The sequence below is a fragment of the Scyliorhinus torazame genome, chromosome 18 (genome assembly GCF_047496885.1).
Source record: "Scyliorhinus torazame isolate Kashiwa2021f chromosome 18, sScyTor2.1, whole genome shotgun sequence".
Classification (NCBI taxonomy): Eukaryota; Metazoa; Chordata; class Chondrichthyes; order Carcharhiniformes; family Scyliorhinidae; genus Scyliorhinus; species Scyliorhinus torazame.
The window spans coordinates 69,955,904-69,979,129 of NC_092724.1; the positions used below are offsets into that span (position 1 = coordinate 69,955,904).

At 49.6% G+C, this 23,226-nt stretch overlaps 1 protein-coding gene across 1 annotated transcript in view; it reads right to left on the minus strand.

Annotated features, from left to right (window-relative positions):
• Window positions 1-234: 234 nt before the first annotated feature.
• LOC140395286 (E3 ubiquitin-protein ligase TRIM7-like) overlaps window positions 235-23,226 on the minus strand; it is a 29,206-nt gene continuing 6,214 nt past the window's right edge. The window contains exons 2-6 of the mRNA XM_072482860.1: window positions 14,436-14,531; window positions 7,842-8,072; window positions 5,599-5,621; window positions 3,477-3,604; window positions 235-1,225 (exon numbers count right to left, since the gene is read on the minus strand). Coding sequence (XP_072338961.1) covers window positions 675-1,225; window positions 3,477-3,604; window positions 5,599-5,621; window positions 7,842-8,072; window positions 14,436-14,531 — 1,029 coding nt within the window. The 3' untranslated portion in view covers window positions 235-674. The remainder of the gene's footprint in view (window positions 1,226-3,476; window positions 3,605-5,598; window positions 5,622-7,841; window positions 8,073-14,435; window positions 14,532-23,226) is intronic.

A 23,226-nucleotide genomic window follows, 5' to 3' on the forward strand; every position in this document is an offset into this window, starting at 1 on the left:
ATGATAGGGGGGTATGAAAAGGATTTGAAGGGTGGGGAGAAGGGAGGCCTGAAGCGGGCACACAGAGGGGGCCTGAAAGGGGGGAATGAAAGAGGGGGTGACCTTAGAGGTGGGGGCCTCAGCGACCCCGTAGCAGGGTATGCTCACTTGGTGGGGGGTGATGCCTCAATACTGACGAGGATTATGGGGGTGGTCCGGGTGACCTTCATGCCTGGCGTGGGGGGGGGGGGGGATTCACGCGACATTTAGTGATGGTGGAGCGGTTTCCCCTCCAGGGTCAAAGGTTAGGGGCGTCGCCCATGTCTGCAAAGTTATGCTGAATTTATACAAGACACCAGTTAGGCCTCAGCTGGAATATTGTGTACAGTTCTGGGCACCACACTATAGGAAGGATGTGAACGCAATAGAGAGAGTGTGGAAGAGATTTAGAAGACTGGTTCCAGGGATGAGTGTAATCATGAGGATAGATTGGTGAGGTTGGGATTGTTTTCCTCGGAGAGGAGAAGGCTGAGAGGAGATTTGATAGAGATGTTCAAAATTATGAGGAGTCTGGACAGAGTCGATGGGGAGAAATTGTTCCCGCTTGTGAGAGTATTAACATTTTACTTATTTGCACCATTAGATCAAACTCCTGAGTGCTTTCCGAAACAGCTCAAAAATCTAAAATTCGAGAGTCAAGAAAGTGCGAAACTCAATTCGCACATCGTGATACAATCATCGCATTCATTAACTGTCAGAGCTGGGTAGAGGGGTTCACTGAATGTTTGCGGCTGGAAGGAATGGAACAGGGTTAGTTTCCTGTCAGACACACCGTAAAATGAGATTATTCCAGCCTCAAAATCCACGTAGACTCCCACTCTGGATGGATTTCCGGACGTTATTTTTGTTTTATTCCCATCGTGCAGTGCAGTATATGAGCCTAACACTGAGCACAGACTCCATGATTTTTTGTTCATTCCCAGGGAACATTGAGGACCCGGGCCTTTCCGGCTCAGGCTCTTGTAACAGACTCCCACCCTCCAGCACCCCCCTGGGACATTAACCTCCCAGTAAGAGCGGCCGCAGTTCACTCCCACAGCACACAGGATCTGTGGGAAACAGTCGAATCGTGCTGGATTATCAGGATGCCTTGTCTTCTGCCTAGTTAGGGTCACGTTCCTCTTACTGAGGGACACAACCAGTTGAGGGTAGGCAGTGGCTGGATCCAGAATCGGTGTCTGTCCATCTGTGAAAAGAACCAGAAATCTGAGTACATTCTTGCCTTTCATTCTTGGGGGTTGTTCTAAGGGCCCAAGTGGGCATGGGTTAGTGGGAAGAGGGGGTTACTCGTGGGGAAGGTTACACTTTATGGAGCCTTTGACTGATTTCCCACTCATCTCACTGTGGTGATGTGCATCACTGTAAATACATGTAAGCTAGACAGACACTAGAGGGAGCACCAGAAACATCACACACACACTCAACCAATAGATAAGTTACATGGGAGGCGACCAATGGACATTCACGATACACAAGGAGGTGACACGACCACAGGGGGGCATTACACCAACCCATACATAAAGGACACCACACACATGATCAGCCCCTTGGGCCAGTGGAGACAGTCAGTGAGGAGAGGCACAGGGTTGATTCATTATCACACCCACCATGTGGAAGACAGCAGCTGGTTAGTCAGTTTCGGTAGCTACAATAGGATTAGCAGTAGTGTCGAACTCAAGTTATAAAAGTGTAAATAAATGAGTTGAAGTTATTTACACGTCTCGACCTTCCTTGACAAATGCAACACAAGGAAGCCGCTTATGTTACAAAGGAAACATAACAAAACACTCACTACCAGGTTATGGGCCAGGGCCTCCTTGAGCTTGGCACCATTGACAGACCTCAGGGAAAATCTTGGCAGCTGATTCTAATAGAGTAAAGAAACCAATTCTGGGCGCAGTCGTTAGAACTGTTGCCTCACGGCGTCGAGGTCCCAGGTTCGATCCCGGCTCTGGGTCACTGTCCATGTGGAGTTTGCACGTTCTCCCCATGTTTGCATGGATTTCGCCCCCACAACCCAAAGATGTGCAGGGTAGGTGGATTGGCCACGCTATATTGCCCCTTAATTGGAAAAAACGAATTAGGTACTCTAAATGTATTTTAAAAAAGAAACCAATTCTGGCCAGGAAGGGGTCTTTATCTAGAGAAGCTTCTGGTGATGTAACGCAGGGAGAAGACTGACAGACTACTGTACTTTTCGCCTTTCTCTTAGTATCAGGGAGTGTTTTCTTTTGAAAACACACATAGTTAATGGATTAAGGATCCTGTATGACTGAAATGCCCAGAAAAGTCAGGGGTAAGTAAGTGGAAGACAAAAGTTCATTGATGGAGCCAGTGGCCCCTCAGAGATTGACGGCAGATAAAATGGTGGAGTCAGTCTCTGGGTCACCCGCCACTCCACTGATGGCTCAGTGCTTTCTAGTACCTTAGAATCATAGAATGGAAGCAGGGGCCATGATCTACCGGCCTCGTCGCACCCCAGGCCATTAAATCAAGCGAGAGGCCTCACGAGATCTCACACGGGAGATGGCAACATGTTCAAGGACATTGTAGAGAAAAGGGTGTTTGGAAATGGGACGGAAGTTTGCAAGGGCAATGAAAACAGCAAAGCAAGCTAGATTAACTCTTAAAGGTTTAAACAAAACTAATTAAAAGAGTGTGGGGGAAGGGCAGAAGAATGGCAGAATAAGTGAACAGAGACTGAGGCACAATTAATCAAGAGGCTGCCTTCTTTACCTAGAATTACATAGAATTTACAGAACAGCAACAGACCATTTGGAGCAATTGTTCTCTGCTGGTGTTTCTGTTCCACATGAGCCTCCTACCACTACTCCATTTAACCCCTGTCAGTATATCCTTCTATCCCTTTTTATCTCATGTACTTAACCAAATCCCCTTAAAGACATCTAATGCTTTTCACCTTAACTGCTGCATGTGATAACAAGTTCCACACTCTCACCACCCTCTGTGTAAAGAGGTTGCTCCTGAATTCCCAAATGCATCTATTAGTTACATTAACTCTGTGATGAAGTTACTGTGAAAATCAGAAAAGGTTCCAGACGCGGTCAGAAGCTTAACCTTGTAACTGACTTTAATGGAAATTGCAAATAGCCAGCTTCTAATGTAGGCAGCTGCTGATGCTAATCCTAGATGGTGAGTAGGCAGCATGGTGGCGCAGTGGTTAACACTGCTGCCTCACGGCTCCGAGGACCTGGGTTCGATCCCGGCTCTGGGTCACTGTCCGTGTGGAGTTTGCACATTCTCCCCGTGTCTGCATGGGTCTCACCCCCACAACCCAAAGATGTGCAGGGTGGGTGAATTGACCATGCTAAATTGTCCCTTAATTGGAAAAATAAAATTGGGTACTCTAAATCTATTTTAAAAATTAATTTTTTTAAAAGCCTAGATAGTGAGGAGTCAATTGCTTCAGCACTTACACATTAAGACTGTGATATCCCTGTTCCTCTCCACCCGTTCCTGCAGCCAATGCGCCAACTCCTGAAGTTTAGTTGCATCCATGCCCGGAGCTGGGAGCGCGGTGAATGGTTTTGATAAGCTTCCCAATCTGATAAACACACAAACACATTTCAAAAAGCTTATGAGCTTTTGAGGATTGCAACAGGGATCAGTCCTCTAATGACAGAAGATAAAACTGTTTCACAGAGACATGGTTGTCACGCTCCTGTATTTTGGCATGGACATGCATCTTTTCGATATTCTGGAACACTTCCCACATTTCTTTTTAAACAAAGGAGAAAGACTTGCATTTATATAGCCCCTTTCACAGCCCCAGGGTGTTCCAAAGGTTTTTTTTTACCATGCAACTAATTAAATATTACTGAAATATAGTTACAGCTGTAATATAAGAGACAAAGCAGCTGATGTTCATTGCAAGATGCTGCAGGGAGCGACGTGACAATGACCCGACCGTTTGTTTTAGTGATGTTGGCACAGGGATAAATATTGTCCAGGATTCTCGGAAAAATCTTCTGCTTCAAAATAATGCCCTGGGACCTTTTATATTCACACGATCGGGATGGCCAGGGTCCTGGTTTGACTTTTCACCTGAAAGACAGCACTTGCAGCAAGGCAGGACTCGCTCCATACTGCAGCAAAATATTGAGATGTCCCGACGACATGGAAGGTGTTATTTAAATACTTTATTTCTTATTATCCAAATCAGCAAAGTCCAGTCATAGAACCTCTGATATGCCTAAATTATCTATGTATGAAAGCTCAGGAGACCCAGACGTAAATCAAAACGCAACGTGACCTACAACATAAAGCTCCCGACTGGGACTACCGATCATGCCGGTCCCAATTCGGGCCGGCTTTTATGAGAAGATTTCTACGAGCCCCAGCCAATGGGCCTCCACCCATTAGTGAGGGAGCTTGTAATCCATGAGCCCCACAGGGAGATTGATCGGGTGGTCCCTGTGGGTCCTGTGAGGGTTATTATTGTACTACAATTCAATTCTCTGCACCCTTCCCATATTTCTTTACATTCTTCCTCTTCAAATACATATCCAATTCACATTTAAATAATGTTAGGAGTAACTTTCTCTCGAAAATACATCTTCCACCTTGCCCCTTCATTCTCCTTGGGATAATTCACAGAATCCCGCAGAAGGAGGCCATTTGGTCCATCGAGTCTGCACTGACCCTTTGAAAGAGCATTCTACCTATGTCTGGCACTCTGGGTTGACGTTCCCTATTACCGATTCACTGACAATGTTTCATTTTCTTTCTGGCAAAATCTTCTCCATTTGATCCTCCCTTTGTTCCGATGAGAATGCTCCCAGTCTTTAAGCCTCTTGTCTTATCCCTTGCCTTTCATTCCAGATACCATTCTAAATTCCCACCTGCTTCATGGCTCCTGTTATATATCCTTCTGTTAATGGGAACTGTCAGTGTAGAGTTTGCACATTCTCCCCGTATCTACGTGGGTTTCCTCCGGGTGCTCCAGTTTCCTCCCACAGTCCAAAGATGTGCAAGTTAGGTGGGATTACGGGTATAGGGCAGGGAAGTGTGCCTGGGTAGAGTGCTCTTTCTAAGGGTCAGTGCAGACTCGACGGGCCGAATGCACTCCTTCTGCACTGTAGGGATTCTATGAATACTATTACAGAACTGTGACCGATACTTCAACTGTGAGCGTAACCAATGCCTTGCACAAAGTCAGCATCGTTGTACAATTCATTACACATAAATCTCAGCAGGAAAAGGAAAAGGACACCACTGAATGCAGCCTATCCCTTAGGCTGCAAAAAGGCTCTCTCCTTTCTCTGATCTCAATCAGTCCCTGCAATGGTCAAAATCTCCCTTGGACATTCTTATCTTAAATTCTGGGTTTCTCTCCCCACCTCCGATTTCTTACCTGATTCCTACATCGGGAATGCTGGCTCATGTCCCAATAAGTAGGGTTTTGAGACAACAGTCATGTCTGGGAAAGTACAGAAAGGGAACTGAACAGAGGCACTATCAGGTCAGAGCAGATGCCACTAACTGTGGACATGATTCTCCAACACATTCAATTCAAAAAAAGAAGCAATCTCTACTTACCTGCTGGCTTCAGAATTAAACATCTGGAATGAGATACAAATGGGAAGCAGTATTAAACATATACAGTATTAAGCACGTACATTAGCAACTGAACAAAGCTTTAAATGTTCAAGAGACATAATAGCCTCTGTAGAATTTTGCATCTTTACTGAGACCAAATTGGAATGCAAGACACAAGGTCCAGGCTGAAAACTGTAAGGGAGCAGATGGAATAATTCAGGGCATAATGTTTAAGGGTCTCTAAGTATGGGTTTTAAACGTTTATAATACGAAACTAAACAATCTCAACACAATTGAAATCCTGGGAAAGAAACAAGAATATAGAACAGGGCGGTACGGTGGTACAGTGGTTAACACTGCTGGCTCACAGTGCCAGAGACCTGGGGCGGGATTCTCCAGTAATGGGGCTATGACCCCACGCCAGCATCAAAACACGAGAGTTTCACTCTGGACTTTCCTTAAGAAAGTCCAGCGTGATTCTCCTACCTGCAGGGGGCTAGCAGGGCCCCGGAGTGCTTCTTGCAGCTCTGGCTGTGGATCCGGGGTCCTGCACTGTGGATAGGGAGCAGCTGGACCGCCTGTGGCAGTCACCCCGTGAGACATGGCAGACTCGGACCGCGGAGCAGCACCAAAAATGTAGGCCTCCCCAAGATCGCGCGCACCCGCGGATCAGTGCCGCCCGATCGCCCCCCTGGCCGTCCACGAGGCCCTCCCCCCCGGTGAAGGATCCCCCCCCCCCCCCCCGGCCCCCACCAGGGCGGCCGTGGACTGAGTCTGCAGCTGCCACTGGCCGTTCCTGATGGGCAAAACGTGGTTAGAACGACGCTGTTGGGAACTCGCCCAGTTACCCTCCGTGAATCATGGGGAAGGCCTCTGTCAATAGCCCCTACCCGCGCCGCGTAGACCGGAGAATCGCGGGAGCGGTGTCGGACCGGATTTCGTCATTGACACCCATTCTCCGCCCCGCGCCAATCGCGATTTTGGTGTGGAGGCTCGGAGAATCCAGCCCATGGGTTCAATTCCGACCTTGGGTCACTGACATCTCTGAAGGCCGAAGGGCAGATTAATAGGGTGGTAAAAAAGGCAAATGGGGCACTTGCCTTTATCAATCGAGTCATAGATTACAAAAGCAGGGAGGTCATGATGGAGTTATATAGAACTTTGGTGAGGCCACCGTGTGCAATTCTGGTTGCCACATTATACGAAGGATGTAATTGCACTGGAGCGGGTGCAGATTCACCAGAATGTTGCCTGGGAAGGAACATTTAAGTTATAAAGAGAGGTTGGATAAGCTTGGGCTGTTTTCTCTGGAGCAGAGAAGACTGAGAGGTGACCTGATTGAGGTGTACAAGATTATGAAGGACATGGACAGGGTGGATAGGGAGCAGCTGTTCCCCTTAGTTGAAGGGTCAGTTATGAGGGGTACAAGTTCAAAGTGAAGGGTGGGAGTTTTAGGGTGGATTTGAGGAAAAGCTTTTTTACCCAGAGATGGTCTGGAATGCACTGCCTGGGAGGGTGGTTGGGGTGGGGTGCCTCACGTTAAAAAGTACCTGGATGAGTACTTGGCATGCATTAACATTTAAGGCTAGGGCCAAGTGCTGGCATGTGGGATTAGGTGAGCAAGTCCGGGCCTTTCATCCATTGGTGCAGACTCGATGGGCCAAAGGGCCTCTTCTGCACTGTAGTATTCTGTGATTCTGTGACTGTGTGGAGTTTGCATGTTCTCCCAGTGTCTGCGTGGATTTCCTCTGGGTGCCCCAGTTTCCTTCCACAATTCAAAGGTGTGCAGATTAGGTGGATCAGCCATGATAAATTGACACTTGGTATCCAAAAGGTTAAGTGCGGTTTCTGGGATAGGGCGAGGTTGTGGGCCTAAATAGGGTGCTCTTTCAGAGGGTCGGTGCAGACTCAATGGGCCGAATGGCCTCCTTCTGAACTGTAGGGATCCTATGAACTCAATGAGGTGACCACTATGTTAAGATCACTATTTTGTGCCCAAATTAGTTAAATGAACAATTTTGAATTGGCTGATCCATCATTCTTTGGAAAAACAATTCTATTTCATTTACCATAAAAGCAAATTACTGCGGATGCTGGAATCGGAAACAAAAACAGAAAAAGCGGGACACTCCAGCAGGTCTGACAGCATCTGTGGAGAGAGAAGGGAGCTAACGTTTCGAGCCTGTATGACTCTTTGTCAAAGCTATTCCATTTATCTCGGTTACAGAAGCAGAAATTGTTACCTGTATGAAGGAGATTTTTTTTTCCTTGGAGACGTTATTTAGGTTGGTCAGATATTCCCTGAAGTCACTCACTTTGCCATGGAGTTCGTTGATCTGGCCATCAATCTCCGCAATTACACGCTCCTCTTCTCTGTCCAGATGGTCAAACATTTCTCTTTCTTCACTTTCAATTCTTCTCCTCAGTGCATCGCTCTTCAATTTTATCTTAATTTTCTTTTGTTTTATTTCATCCTAGTGGAAGGAGAAATTAAGCAAATTGTAAGTAACACTGACGTGGCAGATTCTGTTACAGTCTAATTCTGTTCGTCAAGTACCTGTCATGGTTTCCTCACCTCTGAAAGATGTCATTATTCTCTAGGATACTAATGATTTGACTGAAGGTTTTGAAAGGAATCACTAAGGTAGATGAAGAGGAACATTTTCCTCTGGTGAAGAGTCTAGAAAAAGAGAACATTGGGGGTGGCCCCAAAAACAAAACCGTGAGGCAGCACGGTAGCATAGTGGTTAGCACAGTTGTTTCACAGCTCCAGGGTCCCACGCTCGATTCCCGGCTTGGGTCACTCTGTGCAGAGTCTGCACATTCTCCCCGTGTCTGCGTGGGTTTCCTCCGGGTGCTCCGGTTTCCTCCCACAGACCAAAGATGTGCAGGTTAGGCGGATTGGCCGTGCTAAATAGCCCTTAGTGTTCAAAAAGATTGGGTGAGGTTACTGGGTTACGGGGAGGGTGGGGGTGTAGACTTCGGTAGGGTCCAAGGGCCAGTGCAGACTCGATGGGCTGAATGGCCTCCTTCTGCACTGTAAATTCTATGAAAAGCATGTTCTGCCATTCAATAAGATCATGGATAAGTTGTATCTTAACTCCATTTATCTGTCTTGTCTCTGGATTCCTTAATACCCTTCCCTAGAAAAACTCTATTGGTCCCAGATTTAAAATGATTTGTTAAGCCAGCATCTTCTGCTTTTTGTGGGGAAGATTACCACACTTTTATCATGTTCAGGTTACGAGCCATGGCCAACAGCAGAAGCAGCGACTTTTTGGTAGTGATTGTGGAATCTCGATGGGCGACAGCTGGAGGATCCTTCAGGGCTTGTGTTTCTCTTAAGCACAGACAAGGAAGGCAACAGAAAACCTCCTCATGTATTCTTTTCTCTAGTCATGTTGCTCACTGAAATTGAAAATGGGAGGCTCTAATGGACAAGTGGAGAGGAAAGCAGGACTGTAAGACCTGGAGAAATAAGCAAAGGACCTGCTCTTGTTGATTCCCAAATTTCTTTCTCCGTCAGTCTGGCCTCAATAAAAGTCGAGATGGATTCGCACGTAAAAAGAAGTTATTTTATTTAGCTTGCAAGCTTGATTCATTTCATAGAAACATAAGAGACATCCAGTCTCCTATATCCCAGAAAGCGAATGAACAAAGAAACAAAGGGATCTCTGCAAATCAATTCAAATGGTATCAAGTTTCACATACTCGACGCCCATAGGTCAGCCTCTATCCCTCCTGACCTGTTTGATCTATTCTGATTGGCTCACTTCCAATTCCGTTCTCTGGCCCCTATCAATGCAGCATCACTCTCGTAGACACACCTCTTCCTGCTTTTTCCATGCGGTCTCAAATCCCTTTGTCTCTATCTGCCAGAATCAAAGTGGCTTATTTCTACATTACATTAACTAATATCCCTAAAATAACTATTTTATATCACATTCGTCACTCTTGGACAAATCACTTCTATACAATAATAAGAACATAAGAACATAAGAACTAGGAGCAGGAGTAGGCCATCTGGCCCCTCGAGCCTGCTCCGCCATTTAATGAGATCATGGCTGATCTTTGTGGACTCAGCTCCACTCTCCGGCCCGTACACCATATCCCCGAATCCCTTTATTCTTTAGAAATAATAATAATAACTTATTGTGACAAGTAGGCTTCAATTAAGTTACTGTGAAAAGCCCCTAGTTGCCACATTCCGGCGCCTCTTCGGGGAGGCTAGTACGGGAATTGAACCCGCGCTGCTGTCTGTTTTGCATTACAAGCCAGCTATTTAGCCCAATGTGCTAAACCAACCCCCACAACTTAGCTGCGTTGAAATCTGTGAGCCAATTTCACACATTCATCTAATCTATCAATGTCTCTTTGTAATTTCCTTGTGTTTTTGTCAAATTTGGATATATGGCACTCTTTGGTGTCACCTAAATTATTAATACAATTGGTGAATATTTGAAGCCCCAACACAAATTCTTACAGGACATGACTAGTCACTTCCTTCTAAATCGCTATGGTTTCAGTCCCTCATTGCCCAATGACTGGTGTGCCTTAACAGAGACCTTTCCCCATTGAGCTTCTGTGGCAGTTGTAGATGGCTTAAGTGCATTTATTAGCTCTTCTTCCCCTCCACACCCACCTTGAGAGAAATGGGGGCATCACGGTAGCATAGTGGTTAGCACTGCTGCCTCACAGCACCAGGGACCTGGGTTCAATTCCGGCCTTGGGTGACTGTGTGGAGTTTGCACATTCTCCCCGCATCTGTGTGGGTTTCCACCGAGTGCTCCGGTTTCCAAAAGATGCGCAGGTTAGCCGGATTAACAATGCTAAATGGCCCCTCAGTTTCCAAGGATGTGAAGCTAGGTGGGGTTATTGGGTTACGGGGATAGGGCAGGGCATTGGCCTAGGTAGGGTGCTCTTTCAGAGGGTTGGTGCAGACCCGATGGGGCGATTGGCCTCCTTTTGTGCTTTAAGAATTCTATGGAATGCTATGGAAACTCTGGCCATGTAGGAGGATCTGAAAGGAGGGACTCTTCTCACCACCAGCCAAACTATGCTTTTGAACTTGTTTGAAAGTTCTGGCGATGAGGTATTCTGCCAAAAGGGTCTGGTTTAGCACAGTGGGCTAAACAGCTGGTTTGTAATGCAGAACAAAGCCAGCAGTGCGGGTTCAATTCCAGGCGCCGGAATGTAGCGACTGGGGGCTTTTCACAGTAACTTCATTGAAGCCTATTTGTGACAATAAGCGATTATTGTCTTATTGTTATATTATAAATGACTTTGCCAGTTTATTCCATCTGACAGGATCCACTGTCTCCTTTTCCAACAGGGCCCTCAGACCATTGCACAAGCTTGGGGAATAACTGTTCCATGGTGCATTCTCCATGGCAAAAGCTCCAATCAATAAAAGTCCACTTGCCAACCAATCAGCACCCTTTTCTCATGCAGTATGAATTGTTGTTCCCTTTGAAATTTGACATTCTTGCATCTGTCCTTATGTGCAAGATGGAAAATCTTCAACTGCATGTGTCTATTTTTCAACAACACTCAAATCCAAGTAAATTACACCTACTGAGTCTCCTTTATCTACCCTGCTAGTTCATAGAAGTCATAGTGCAGAAGGAGGCCATTTGGCCCATTGAGTCTACACTGACCCTCCAAAGGAATTCCTCACTAAGGCATCCGCTCTATCCCCACCCAACCTTTTTGGACACTGAGACGCAATTTAGCATGGCCAATCCACCTAAGTGGCACATCTTTGGACTGTGGGAGGAAGCCGGAGCACCCAGAGGAAACCCACACAGACACGGGGAGAAAGCGCAAACTACTCACAGACAGTCACCCAAGGTCACTCAATGTCCTTAGTGCAGCCGTGATAACCACTGTGCTACCATGCCGCCCCTAGTTACACCCTCAAAAAACTCTGAACAAAATTGTCAAATGCGGTTTCCCTTTTGTAAAACGATGTTGATTTGTTCTAACCATACTATGCTTTTCTAAATGTATTGTTAAGTCTTTCTTAACAATAGATTCCAGAAGGAAGACACGGTGGCGCAGTGGTTTGCTGTGCTGCCTCATGGCGCCGAGGATCCGGGTTCAATCCTAGCCCCGCATCACTGTCCGTGTGGAGTTAGCGCATTCGCCCCGTGTTTGTGTGGGTCTCACCCCCACAACCCAAAGATGTGCAGGGTAGGTGGATTGGCCACGCTAAATTGCCCCTTAATTGGAAAACAAATTATTGGGTACTATAAATTTATTTTAAAATTTAAAAAAAAGAATAGATTCCAGAACTTTCTCAATGACTAATTAAGGGCAATTTTGGACACTAAGGGCAATTCAGATTAGCTGGCCTGTGGTTTCATGTTTTCTCACTCTCCTTTATTCAGCAGCAGTGTTATATTTACTAACTTCCAATCTGCTGGAACCATTCCAGGATCTAGGGAATTTTAGAGTCACAGAGTCATACAGGATAGAAACATGCCCTTCGGCCCATTTGGTCTATGCTGTCCATCAAATGCCAATCTATATTAATCCCATTTACCAGCACTTGGTCCATAGCCTACTATGCCGTGGCAACTTAAGTGCTCATCCCGATGCTTCTTAAATATTGGGAGAGTATCTGCCTCCACCACCCTCTCAGGCAGCACGTTCCGTATTTCCACCACCCTCTGGGTGAAAAAATATTTCCTCAGGTCCTCTCTAAACCACTTACCTTAAACCTATGCTCTCTAGTCTTAGACACAGGGGGAAAATAGTCTTACGATCTATCCTATCTATGCCTCTGATAATTTTGTATACCTCTATCAGATCCCCGCTCAGCCTTCTCTGCTCCAGGGGAAACAAATCCAGCCAATCAAGTCTCTCCTCATAGGTGAAACTTTCCATCCCAGGCAACATCTTGGTGAATCCCTGCACCCCCTCCAGTGCAATCACGTCCTTCCAATGGTGAGGCGACCAGAACTGCACACAATATTCCATCTGTGGCCTAACCAATATTTTATAAAGTTGTACCAAGACCTCCCTGCTCCTATATTCCCGGCTAATGAAGCCACGCATTCTGTATGTCTTCTTCACCTCCTTATCTACCTGTGCTGCCATTTCAGGGATCCATGGACCTATACACCAAAGTCCCTTTGTTCCTCAATTTTGGAAAATCTCAGTCAGTTCACTATCTCTGCACCTATCTCTTTCAGAACCAGAGGACGTAGTCCATCAGGTCCTGAGGGTTTATAGAAAAAAAATAGAAAAATACAGCACAGAACAGGCCCTTCGGCCCACGATGTTGTGCCGAACCTTTGTCCTAGATTAATCATAGATTATAGTTAGAATTATAGTTTGTCGGATTTTAGTCCATTGAATTTCTCCAGGACTTTTTCTCTGCTGATATCAATTACTTTAATTTCTTCACTCTTCCTGGCCTCTAGGTTATCATTTATTTCTGGTATGTAACTTGTGCCTTGTACTGTGAAGTCAGACATAAAGGGCGGGATTCTCTGACCCCCCGCCGGATCAGAGAATCCCTGGGGGGCGGCGCGAATCCCGTCCCGCCGCTCCGATGCCGGCTGCCGTATTCTCCAATGCCGTTTTTTGGGCGGGGGCAGGGTTTACGCCGAGCCGGTCGGGGGCCGTTGGCAGCGGCCCCCTCGACAATTCTCCAGGCCCCGATGGGCCGGGTGGCCGTCGTTTCCTGGCCTATCCCGCCGCGTGAAATGAACATGGTCCATCATGGTGGGACCTGGCTTGTAGGCCGACTAGGTGAGTCCAAGGGGGGGCGTGGGGATATCCGGCCCCGGGGGGGCCACGGTGGCCTGGCCCGTGATCGGGGCCCTCCGATCTGCGGGTGGGCCTGTGCTGTGGGGGCACTCTTCCCTTCCGCGCCGGCCTCTGTAGGGCTCCGCCATGGCCGGCGCAGGGAAGAACCCCCCAGCGCATGCACAGGAAACACGCCGGCCAGTCTGCGCATGCGCGGAACCACACCAGCGGTTCTGTGCATGCGTCAACTCGCACCAACCCCTCCACCGACGGCCTAGCCCCCGGAAGTGCGGAGGATTCCGCACCTTCCTGTCGGCCCGATGCCGGAATGGTTCGGGCCGCTCTTGGCGCCGGCGTAGGGCCAGTTGCGGAAGAATCCCACCCAAAATGTTTGTTCGATGTCTGCCATTTCTTCAATCTACATCATAAATTATCCTCTACATGCTTCTGAGGGATCAACATTTACTTTAGCTGCTCTCCTTTTTATCTACTCGTGAAAGTTCTTACAATCTGTTTTTACATTCCTACTAGTTTACTCTCATATTCTATTTCTCCCTTTTGTCAACTTTGTGGGGATCCTTTGCTGGTTTCTAAAATGTCCCCAATCCTCTTTGTAACTTTATCAGCATCTTCTTGATGGTCAAGGAAAGTGGATTAACGAAGTGACTCCAAATCATTGTAATCCATGTTGGTGGCCTGCAGCAAGAGTGGGAGAGATTTCTGGTCAGCCCTGCGTTGGAAAGAAAGTTGGAGCCTCTCCCATCACTATCCATAGCTCCAGGCTACACCGTGTTCACGTTACCACAGCAACTCGGGCTTCCTGAGTGAACTGCAACACACGCACTGAGTGAGTGCTGCACTGTTGGAGGTGCTCTCTTTTGGTGGCATGTTAAACCAAAGCCTTGTTTACCCTCTCAAATAGATGCAAAAGATCCCAAGACACTATTCCAAAGAACAGCAAGTGACTCAATGACCTAACCAATATTCATCTCTCTATCACCACGAATTATCTATTGCTGTTTAGGTGCAAATTGCCTGCTGTGCTTTCTACATTACAGCAGTCACTAATAGGAGCCGCCTACCTTCATTTTCTGCTTTTCTCTCTGAAGATCTCCAAGAGAAGCCTGTACAGCATCTACATTGTTCCTGATCATTTCTGTTTGATTGTTGAAGATATCCTGAAATAGAATCACTTTGTTACTTCAATCATCCATCAATTTTAAAATGTGCAGATATCACGTTGACAGCGCCAGAATTATGGATCCAAAAGCTAATGGGAAATGTTTAGATTTAGAAGAAAAATCTAGAGAGGAGTTAGCAGAGTCACCAATAAGGGTGATAGAACATAGAACATAGAAAATACAGCACAGAACAGGCCCTTCGGCCCACGATGTTGTGCCGAACCTTTGTCCTAGATTAATCATAGATTATCATTGAATTTACAGTGCAGAAGGAGGCCATTCGGCCCCCCCGAGTCTGCACCGGCCCCCGGAAAGAGCACCCCACCCAAATTCAACACCTCCACCCAACACCAAGGGCAATACATTAAGGGCAATTTATCATTGGCCAATTCACCTAACCCACACATCTTTGGATTGTGGGAGGAAACCGGAGCACCCGGAGGAAACCCACGCAGACACAGGGAGGGTGTGCAGACTCCGCACAGACAGTGACCCAAGCCGGAATCGAACCTGGGACCCTGGAGCTGTGAAGCAATTGCGCTATCCACAATGCTACCGTGCTGTCCTGGGAGCAATAGTCTAATTAACACCAGTGGCAGGAAAAAAATGGAATCCCGACTAAAGGAGGAATTGGGGAGGGGAAAATCTAGAGGAGGGGGAGGGAGGGGGGGAGGGGGAGGGTAGGGGAGGGGGAGGGGGGAGGGGAGGGGCAGGAGGGGGAGGGGGAGGGGGAAGAGGGGAGGGGGAGGGGGAGGGGGAAGAGGGGAGGGGGAGGGGGAGGGGGAGGGGGAGGGGAGGGGAGGGGGAGGGGAGGGGGAGGGGGAGGGGAGGGGGAGAGGAGGGGGGGAAGGGGCGGAGGGGGGAGGCGGGTGGGGGGAGGTCCGTGGGACTAGGGTGACCGCCCACAGGATGAGGCGGTGCTCAGGCACAGACCACCATTACTGCATCCTGCAAACCAGCCATCTTGCTGACCACCCCACTGACCACCCACCCTAGCACCTGGTTCTGCATGGCTGTATGGGTGCACCCACCCCACCACCCCTGTATTCCACCCCCCCACCCCCCCCCCAATGCCGGCACCCACCAGTAGAGCCCGACAGTTGCCCGACGGGGGGGGGGGGGGGGGGGGGGGGGGGGGGGGGTCTGGCCCGACGGGGGGGGGGGGGGGGGGGGGGGGGGGGGGGGGTCTGCGGAGTGTACCACTGGCAACGGCAGTGGCAGCCGATGGTACTCTGGCAGCAGAGACGGGCGTCAGGGCCAGAGGTCCCCACGGTGCTGGGTACCGATGGGGGCTGAGGTGCGGAGAGGAGGGGTCATGAGGGGTCAGAGCCCGCAGTGCAAACCAGGGTCACCTGCAGCCCGTTGGACCTGGTTGGACACGAGGCTATGCACCATGCTAACATGTCAGCCTTTCACCCCTGCAGACAATGCATATTGGAATTCAACCAGCAAAGGCCTTCCTCCTGTCGCTGTAGCCCTGGGGGTTGCCCTGCGGCTGTACGAGCTGGAGCTGCTCAAGGAGGAGGAAGCTGCAGTAGTGGAGGCAGCCGCAGAGGAACAGGAGGCAGCTGGTGATAGAGAGCAGGCTACCCAACAGGCGGAGGTGGGAAGGCAGCACGGTAGCATGGTGGTTAGCACAATTGCTTCACAGCTCCAGGATCCCAGGTTCGATTCCCCGCTGGGTCACTGTCTGTGCGGAGTCTGCACGTTCTCCCCGTGTGTGCGTGGGTTTCCTCCGGGTGCTCCGGTTTCCTCCCACAGTCCAAAGATGTGCAAGTTAGGTGGATTGGCCATGCTAAATTGCCCTTAGTGTCCAAAATTGCCCTTAGTGTGGGGTGGGGTTACTGGGTTATGGGGATAGGGTGGAGGTGTTGACCTTATGTAGGGTGCTCTTTCCAAGAGCCGGTGCAGACGCGATGGGCCGAATGGCCTCCTTCTGCACTGTAAATTCTATTTTTAAAAAAATAATAATATCTTCCCTCCATACCAGGCAACATTCTGGTAAATCTCCTCTGCACCCTTTCCAATGCTTCCACATCCTTCCTATAATGTGGCGACCAGAATTGCACGCAACACTCCAAATACGGCCGCACCAGAGTTTTGTACAGCTGCAACATGACCTCATGGCTCCGAAACTCAATCCCTCTACCAATAAAAGCTAACACACCGTACGCCTTCTTAACAACCCTCTCAAGCTGGGTGGCAACTTTCAGGGATCTATGTACATGGACACCGAGATCTCTCTGCTCATCCACACTGCCAAGAATCTTATCATTAGCCCAGTACTCTGTCTTCCTGTTATTCCTTCCAAAATGAATCACCTCACACTTTTCTGCATTAAACTCCATTTGCCACCTCTCAGCCCAGCGTTGCAGCTTATCTATGTCCCTCTGTAACTTGTAACATCCTTCCGCACTGTCCACAACTCCACCGACTTTAGTGTCATCTGCAAATGTGCTCACTTATCCTTCTACGCCCTCCTCCAGGTCATTTATAAAAATGACAAACAGCAGCGGCCCCAAAACAAATCCTTGTGGTACACCACTAGTAACTGGACTCCAGTCTGAACATTTCCCATCAACCACCACCCTTTGTCTTCTTCCAGGTAGCCAATTTCTGATCCAAACTGCTAAATCAAATGCCGGCTAGTTCTCCCCACCGCCCACACCCGCCGCATCCAGCCCAGAGCAGCCCACCCCTCACACCTTCTGACAGAGCACCGAGGCAGGTTGTAACATTGTGAACAGGTGGTTAATGTGACAACATATATATAGATACATGCCCTAGCCCCTATCGCTAAACTGTGCCCTACACCGTGCCAATTTAACTGGTGTCTAATTTTCTGACCATACGTGCCCTGATGCTACGTCTAGGTGGTTCCCCAGACAGTATATCAGGAGTGGAGGCGGCCTGCTGTGATTCCTGCCCTGCGACCTGGGTCCTCTTTGGCGGCCGTCTTCTGGGGCGACCGGGCCTGGAAGGGCCCGGCTGCTGCTCGAGTGACCCAGGGGGTGGGTGCCAATCTGTTCTGCCCACTGCCCACCAGATATACCAGGGACAGGAGGGGGAGGGAGTCCGAAGTGCTGCAGTGATCCGGCACCTCCCCTGCGGGAGTCACTGACACGGGACCCATCACCACCTCCTCCACTGGGGTGCCCGGTGGCCCCGGGCTACTCCATGGATGGGGGTGTGAGCGGAGCTAACCCCTGAGATTCCCCTGCCATCTGGTGCTGCCAGTCCTGGAGGTCCGTTGCCGTGGGGTACAGGGAGGGGACCACCTCCGCCTGGGACTGTGCCACATACGCTGTCACTATGCCACCATATTCTGGGACTGTGCCACATCAGCCAAATGACTGTGCCATCTCTCTCTGGGACTGGACCTGCTCCCTCTGATTTTGTGCCACGTCGGCCAGCACCTGGTCAATGCTGCTGACGCACTCAACCACAGCCCGCTGTGACTGGGCCATGCTCAGGAGCATGCTGCAATGTCCAGGTGACTCTGGCACATGGCTGCCTGTGAGAGGACAGCCCTGCCTGGGCCTCGGTCACAGCCTTCACAGAATGCCCCAGGCCTTGGACATGCTGATCCATGGCCGAACTCATCGCCCCCAAGGCCTCCACTACGGACTCCACTCCTCTGCGATGTTGGCCTGGGGGGGCACACATGGCCGGCACCAACTCCTGCTGCTGCACGATGTTGGACCCCTCCACCTGCGCCTGGATGCTCGCCGACAACCTCTCATGTAGTCCCTGGCTCTGTGGTTGCATCTCCACAATCGACGGGACTCTCCATTTCAGAAGCCCGAAACCTGTCTGGATGCGACTAGTCCCTGTGGGCGGCCTGCACTCTGGCCGTCCGACCCTCAGGATCTCCTACCTCCACCTGCTGTACCGGAGCATTTGTGTGGTGAGCACCAGATAGTGTCCCAAGGGCCTCTTCACTAAAGTGCCCAACCAAGGTGAGTGTCACTGGGATGGTGGAGGGTGTTGGAGACAGCTGTGACGGGAAATTGGTGTCATCCTCGGACTTGAGCTCCGGGGTTGTCCTGTGTCTCGGACACATGGGTCTCCTCTGTGTCGGTATTCTTACATTCCTGAATTCTTTTTTTTTTAAATATATTTTATTAAAGTTTTCAAACACAATTTTTCCACTTTACAGATCAACATAAAAAATAACACAATAACTAATAAGTAACATTATTTAAATAAAGTAGTGAACTAGCAACGTAACAAGAAATAGTGCTCCCCCACCTCCCCTCCCCCCCCCCCCCCCCCCCGGGCTGCTGCTGACGATCTATTTTCCCTTAACGTTCCGCGAGATAGTCAAGGAACGGTTGCCACCGCCTGGAGACCCCCTGAGCCGATCCTCTCAACGCAAATTTCATTCATTCCAGTTTTATGAACCCTGCCATATCGTTTATCCAGGCCTCCACGCCGGGGGGGTTTCGCTTCCTTCCACATGAGTAAGATCCTTCGCCGGGCTACCAGGGACGCAAAGGCCAGAATATCAACCTCTTTCACCTCCTGCACTCCCGGCTTTTCCGCTACCCCAAATATAGCTAACCCCCAGCCTGGCTTGACCCGGACCTTCACCACCTTTGAGATCACCTTTGCCACTCCCCTCCAGTACTCATCCAGTGCCGGACACGACCAGAACACGTGTGTGTGGTTCGCCGGGCTTCCCAAGCACCTCCCACACCTGTCCTCCACTCCGAAGAACATGCTCAGTCTTGCTCTCGTCATATGTGCTCTGTGTAGAACCTTAAATTGTATCAGGCTAAGCCTGGCTCACAAGGACGAGGAATTTACCCTACTTAGGACATCAGCCCACAGCCCCTCCTCAATCTCCTCCCCCAGCTCTTCTTCCCATTTTCCTTTCAGCTCCTCTACCAGCGCCTCCCCCTCGTCTCTCATCTCCTGATATATTTCGGACACTTTGCCCTCCCCAACCCATACTCCCGAAATCACTCTATCCTGGATCCCCTGTGTCGGGAGCAGCGGAAATTCCCTCACCTGTTGCCTCGTAAATGCCCTCACTTGCATATATCTAAAGATATTCCCCGGGGGCAACTCATACTTTTCCTCCAGCGCTCCCAGGCTCGCAAACTCCCATCAATAAACAAGTCTCTCAATCTCCTAATTCCTGCCTGATGCCAGCTCTGGAACCCTCCGTCCATCTTTCCTGGGACAAACCTGTGGTTATTCCTGATCGGGGACCACACCGAGGCACCCGTCACCCCCCTGTGTCGCCTCCACTGTCCCCAGATCCTTAAGGTTGCCACCACCACTGGGTTTGTGGTATACCTTTTTGGGCAAAGCGGTAGCGGCGCCGTCACCAGCGCCTTTCGGCTCGTTCCCTTACAGGACGTCATCTCCAGCCTCTTCCACGCTGCCCCCTCTCCCTCACTCATCCACTTGCAAACCATCGCCACATTGGCGGCCCAGTAGTAGTCGTCCAGATTCGGCAACGCCAGTCCCCCTCTGTCCCTGCTGCGCTGCAGGAACCCCCTCCTTACACTCGGGGTCATCCCTGCCCACACGAAACTCATAACACTCCAGTCTATTTTCTTGAAAAAGGCCTTAGTGACCAAAATGGGGAGACATTGAAACACAAAAAGAAACCTTGGGAGGACCATCATTTTTACCGCCTGCACTCTGCCCGCCAGTGAGAGCGGCAGCATATCCCACCTCTTGAAATCCTCCTCCATCTGCTCCACCCGCCGCGTCAGATTGAGTTTGTATAGAGCTCCCCAGCTCTTGGCTACTTGAATCCCCAAATATCGGAAGCTCCTTTCCACTCTCCTTAACGGCAGGGCGTCTGTCCCTCTTCCCTGATCCCCGGGGTGTACTACGAAAAGCTCACTCTTCCCCATATTTAGCCTATATCCCGAAAAATCTCCAAACTCCCTCAATATCTGCATAACCTCTGTTATCCCCTCTACAGGATCCGCCACATATAGCAGTAGGTCATCTGCGTAGAGTGACACTCTATGTTCCTCTCCCCCTCTAACCACCCCCCCTCCATTTCCTAGAGTCTCTCAACGCTATGGCCAGTGGTTCAATTGCCAGCGCGAACAGTAATGGGGACAGGGGGCACCCCTGCTTTGTTCCCCTATGTACATTCCTGAATTCTTGAATCACCTATCTGTTTGTTTGTGTTTAAAGTGATTTCTTCATGCTTTTATGTTTTATGCTTTTTTTTTCTCATAAGTTCGATCCTTTTATGTATCGTTTGATATTTCATTTCTAAAATTTTGATTCAGTTCTTAATCAAGTGTATTTAAGTGAATAATTTGCAATAAATCGTATTTTGACCGGACAATCGACTCTTATTAGAAGGTAAAATAAGAGCCCCAATAGGCTCCACGCACAAATTATCACTGTGGCCCTTAATGGGCCCTATTCTTTTCCTAGTTATCCTTTTACCCTTAATGTACTTGTAAAACAACTTAGGATTTACAAATGCCGCACGATACGTTTCAAGGATGCTGGTGGGGCTGGTGGTGGAGAGGGCGCTGGACAAGGTCCCAGAGGTGGATAGGGTGACTAAGGCAGAAATTGAGGGTGAGGGAGTCGCCACGGGTGATAATTGTGAGGCTCCATAAGTTTGTGGAGAAGGAGAAGATCCTGTGGTGTCCAGGGAGAAGCAGAACAGCAAATGGGAGGGGAACAGGGTCTGAATCTATCAGGACATTGGAGCGGAGCTGGTGAAAAGACGCGCCATATTCAACAAGGCCAAAGAGGTTCTATACCTAAGGCAGATCCGGTTTGGGGTATTGTACCCGGCGAAACTGTGGGTGACGTATGAAGGCGATGAGTACTATTTTGAAACCCCAGAGGAGACCAATGAATTCATCAGAGACTATAAACTGGGGGGGGGGGGAACTGAATGTTGATGGGAGCCGGATGAGCCGGAACAACAGAGATCGGAAGATGTGGAGGCCGGAGGGTGTGGGTTTTTTTTCTTGGGTGGAGTGATTTTGTTGTTGTGATTGTTGGTTAAGGGGCAATACGGTTGTGCAGGGGCAACTGCCCCAGGGGCAACTGCCCCTACCCCTGCCCAACCCCGCCATTTGTAGTGGTTCTTTTTGGAGGGGTGACCTGTGCTTTTGGATCTATCTTTGTTTCTTCGGGGGTGGGTGGGATCCACAGGGAGCCATTTGCACAGACCAAGGAGGGAAAGGTGAGGGGAGGGTTGGAGGGGTAGATAGGAGGAGCCTTTGGGCAGGAGCTACCACGCTGGCAGGAATGCTGGTGAACGGAAGTGAGGTGGGGGAGGTGGCCGTGGGGGTTAGCCAAGTGGGGGTGGGGGATGGATGGAGGAGTTTGGGGGGAAGGGTAGGGGGAGAGGGGGGAATGCGACGTGGCAGTGCTGAAGTAGGAGCCGGGTCATTGACAGAGAAGGGAGCCATCTTGGATGGGCCCGGTTTAGGTTGAAGTTAAAGGGGGCAGAGTTGGCAGGGGAGGGTGGCGGACAGTAGAGGGGAATGGAGGCGCAAGCCTCCGTTAAGGTTCATAACATGGAACATGAAGAGACTGAAAGGTCTGGTGAAAAGGTCTCAGGTCTACGCGCACTTGAGGAGTTTGAAGGTGGGAGTGGTCTATCTGCAGGAGACGCACCTCCGGGTGAAGGATCAGGTCAGGTTGAGGAAGGGAAGGGTGGGTCAGGAATTCCACTCGGGGTTTGAAGTCGCGGGGAGTGGCCATCCTACTGAATAAAAGGATGGGGTTTGTACGTGCCAAGGAAGTGTGGGATCCAGGGGGGAGATACGTGATAGTGAGCGGGGTGCTGGAGGGGACACCAGTATGCTAGTGAATTGGTACGACGTGGGGTTTGTGAAGGGATCGCTGGGAATGATTCCAGATCTAGACACGCATCAGTTGATTATGGGGGGGTGATTTTAATTGTCTGCTGGAACCAAGGGTGGATAGGTCGAACCCTAAGTCTGGGTTGGGGATGGCAAAGGAGTTGGACGGGTTTATGGAATGGATGGGAATGGTGAACCCATGGAGGTTCAGAAACCCGGGGTGGGGTGTGGGGGGAGGGAGTGTTCCTTCTTCTCACATGTGTACAAGGTATACTCCAGAATTGACTTTTTTGTAGTGAGTCGAGCGGTGTTGGGGGGTGGTGGCGGCAGAGTACGCAGGAATCGTGATCTCCGGTCATGCGCCACATTGATTGGAGGTTAGACTTAGTTCGAGGCAGGAGCAGTGGCCGGGATGGAAGCTAGAATCGAGACTTTTGGCGGATAAGGGTTCTGTGAGAAGGTGCGGTCAGTGATCAGAAACTATGTGGAGCTGAATCAGAATGGGGTGGTGTTGGCAGCAGTGGTTCGGGGGGAGGTTATCTCGTTCAAGGCGCACAGGGATAGGAGAAGGAGAGAGGAGTATGGGCGGTTGTTGGACGAGATAGCCGGGGTGGACAGGAAATATTCGACTACCCCCACCAAGGAGGGGTTGGCAGAGAGAAAGAAGTTACAGGAGCAGTTTGATAGTTTGACAACTGGGAAGGCAGTGGGGAAGCTGCAGAATGTGAGGGGGTTGCAGTATGAATATGGAGAAAAGGCGAGCCGCATGCTATTCCATCCCAGATGTGGAAGCGGAGGGCAGGATTAGCGATATATATGGGTGGCTGGGGGAGCAGGATGACGATTAAGGAGAAATGGAAGGAGGAGCTGGAGGGGAGTTAGGA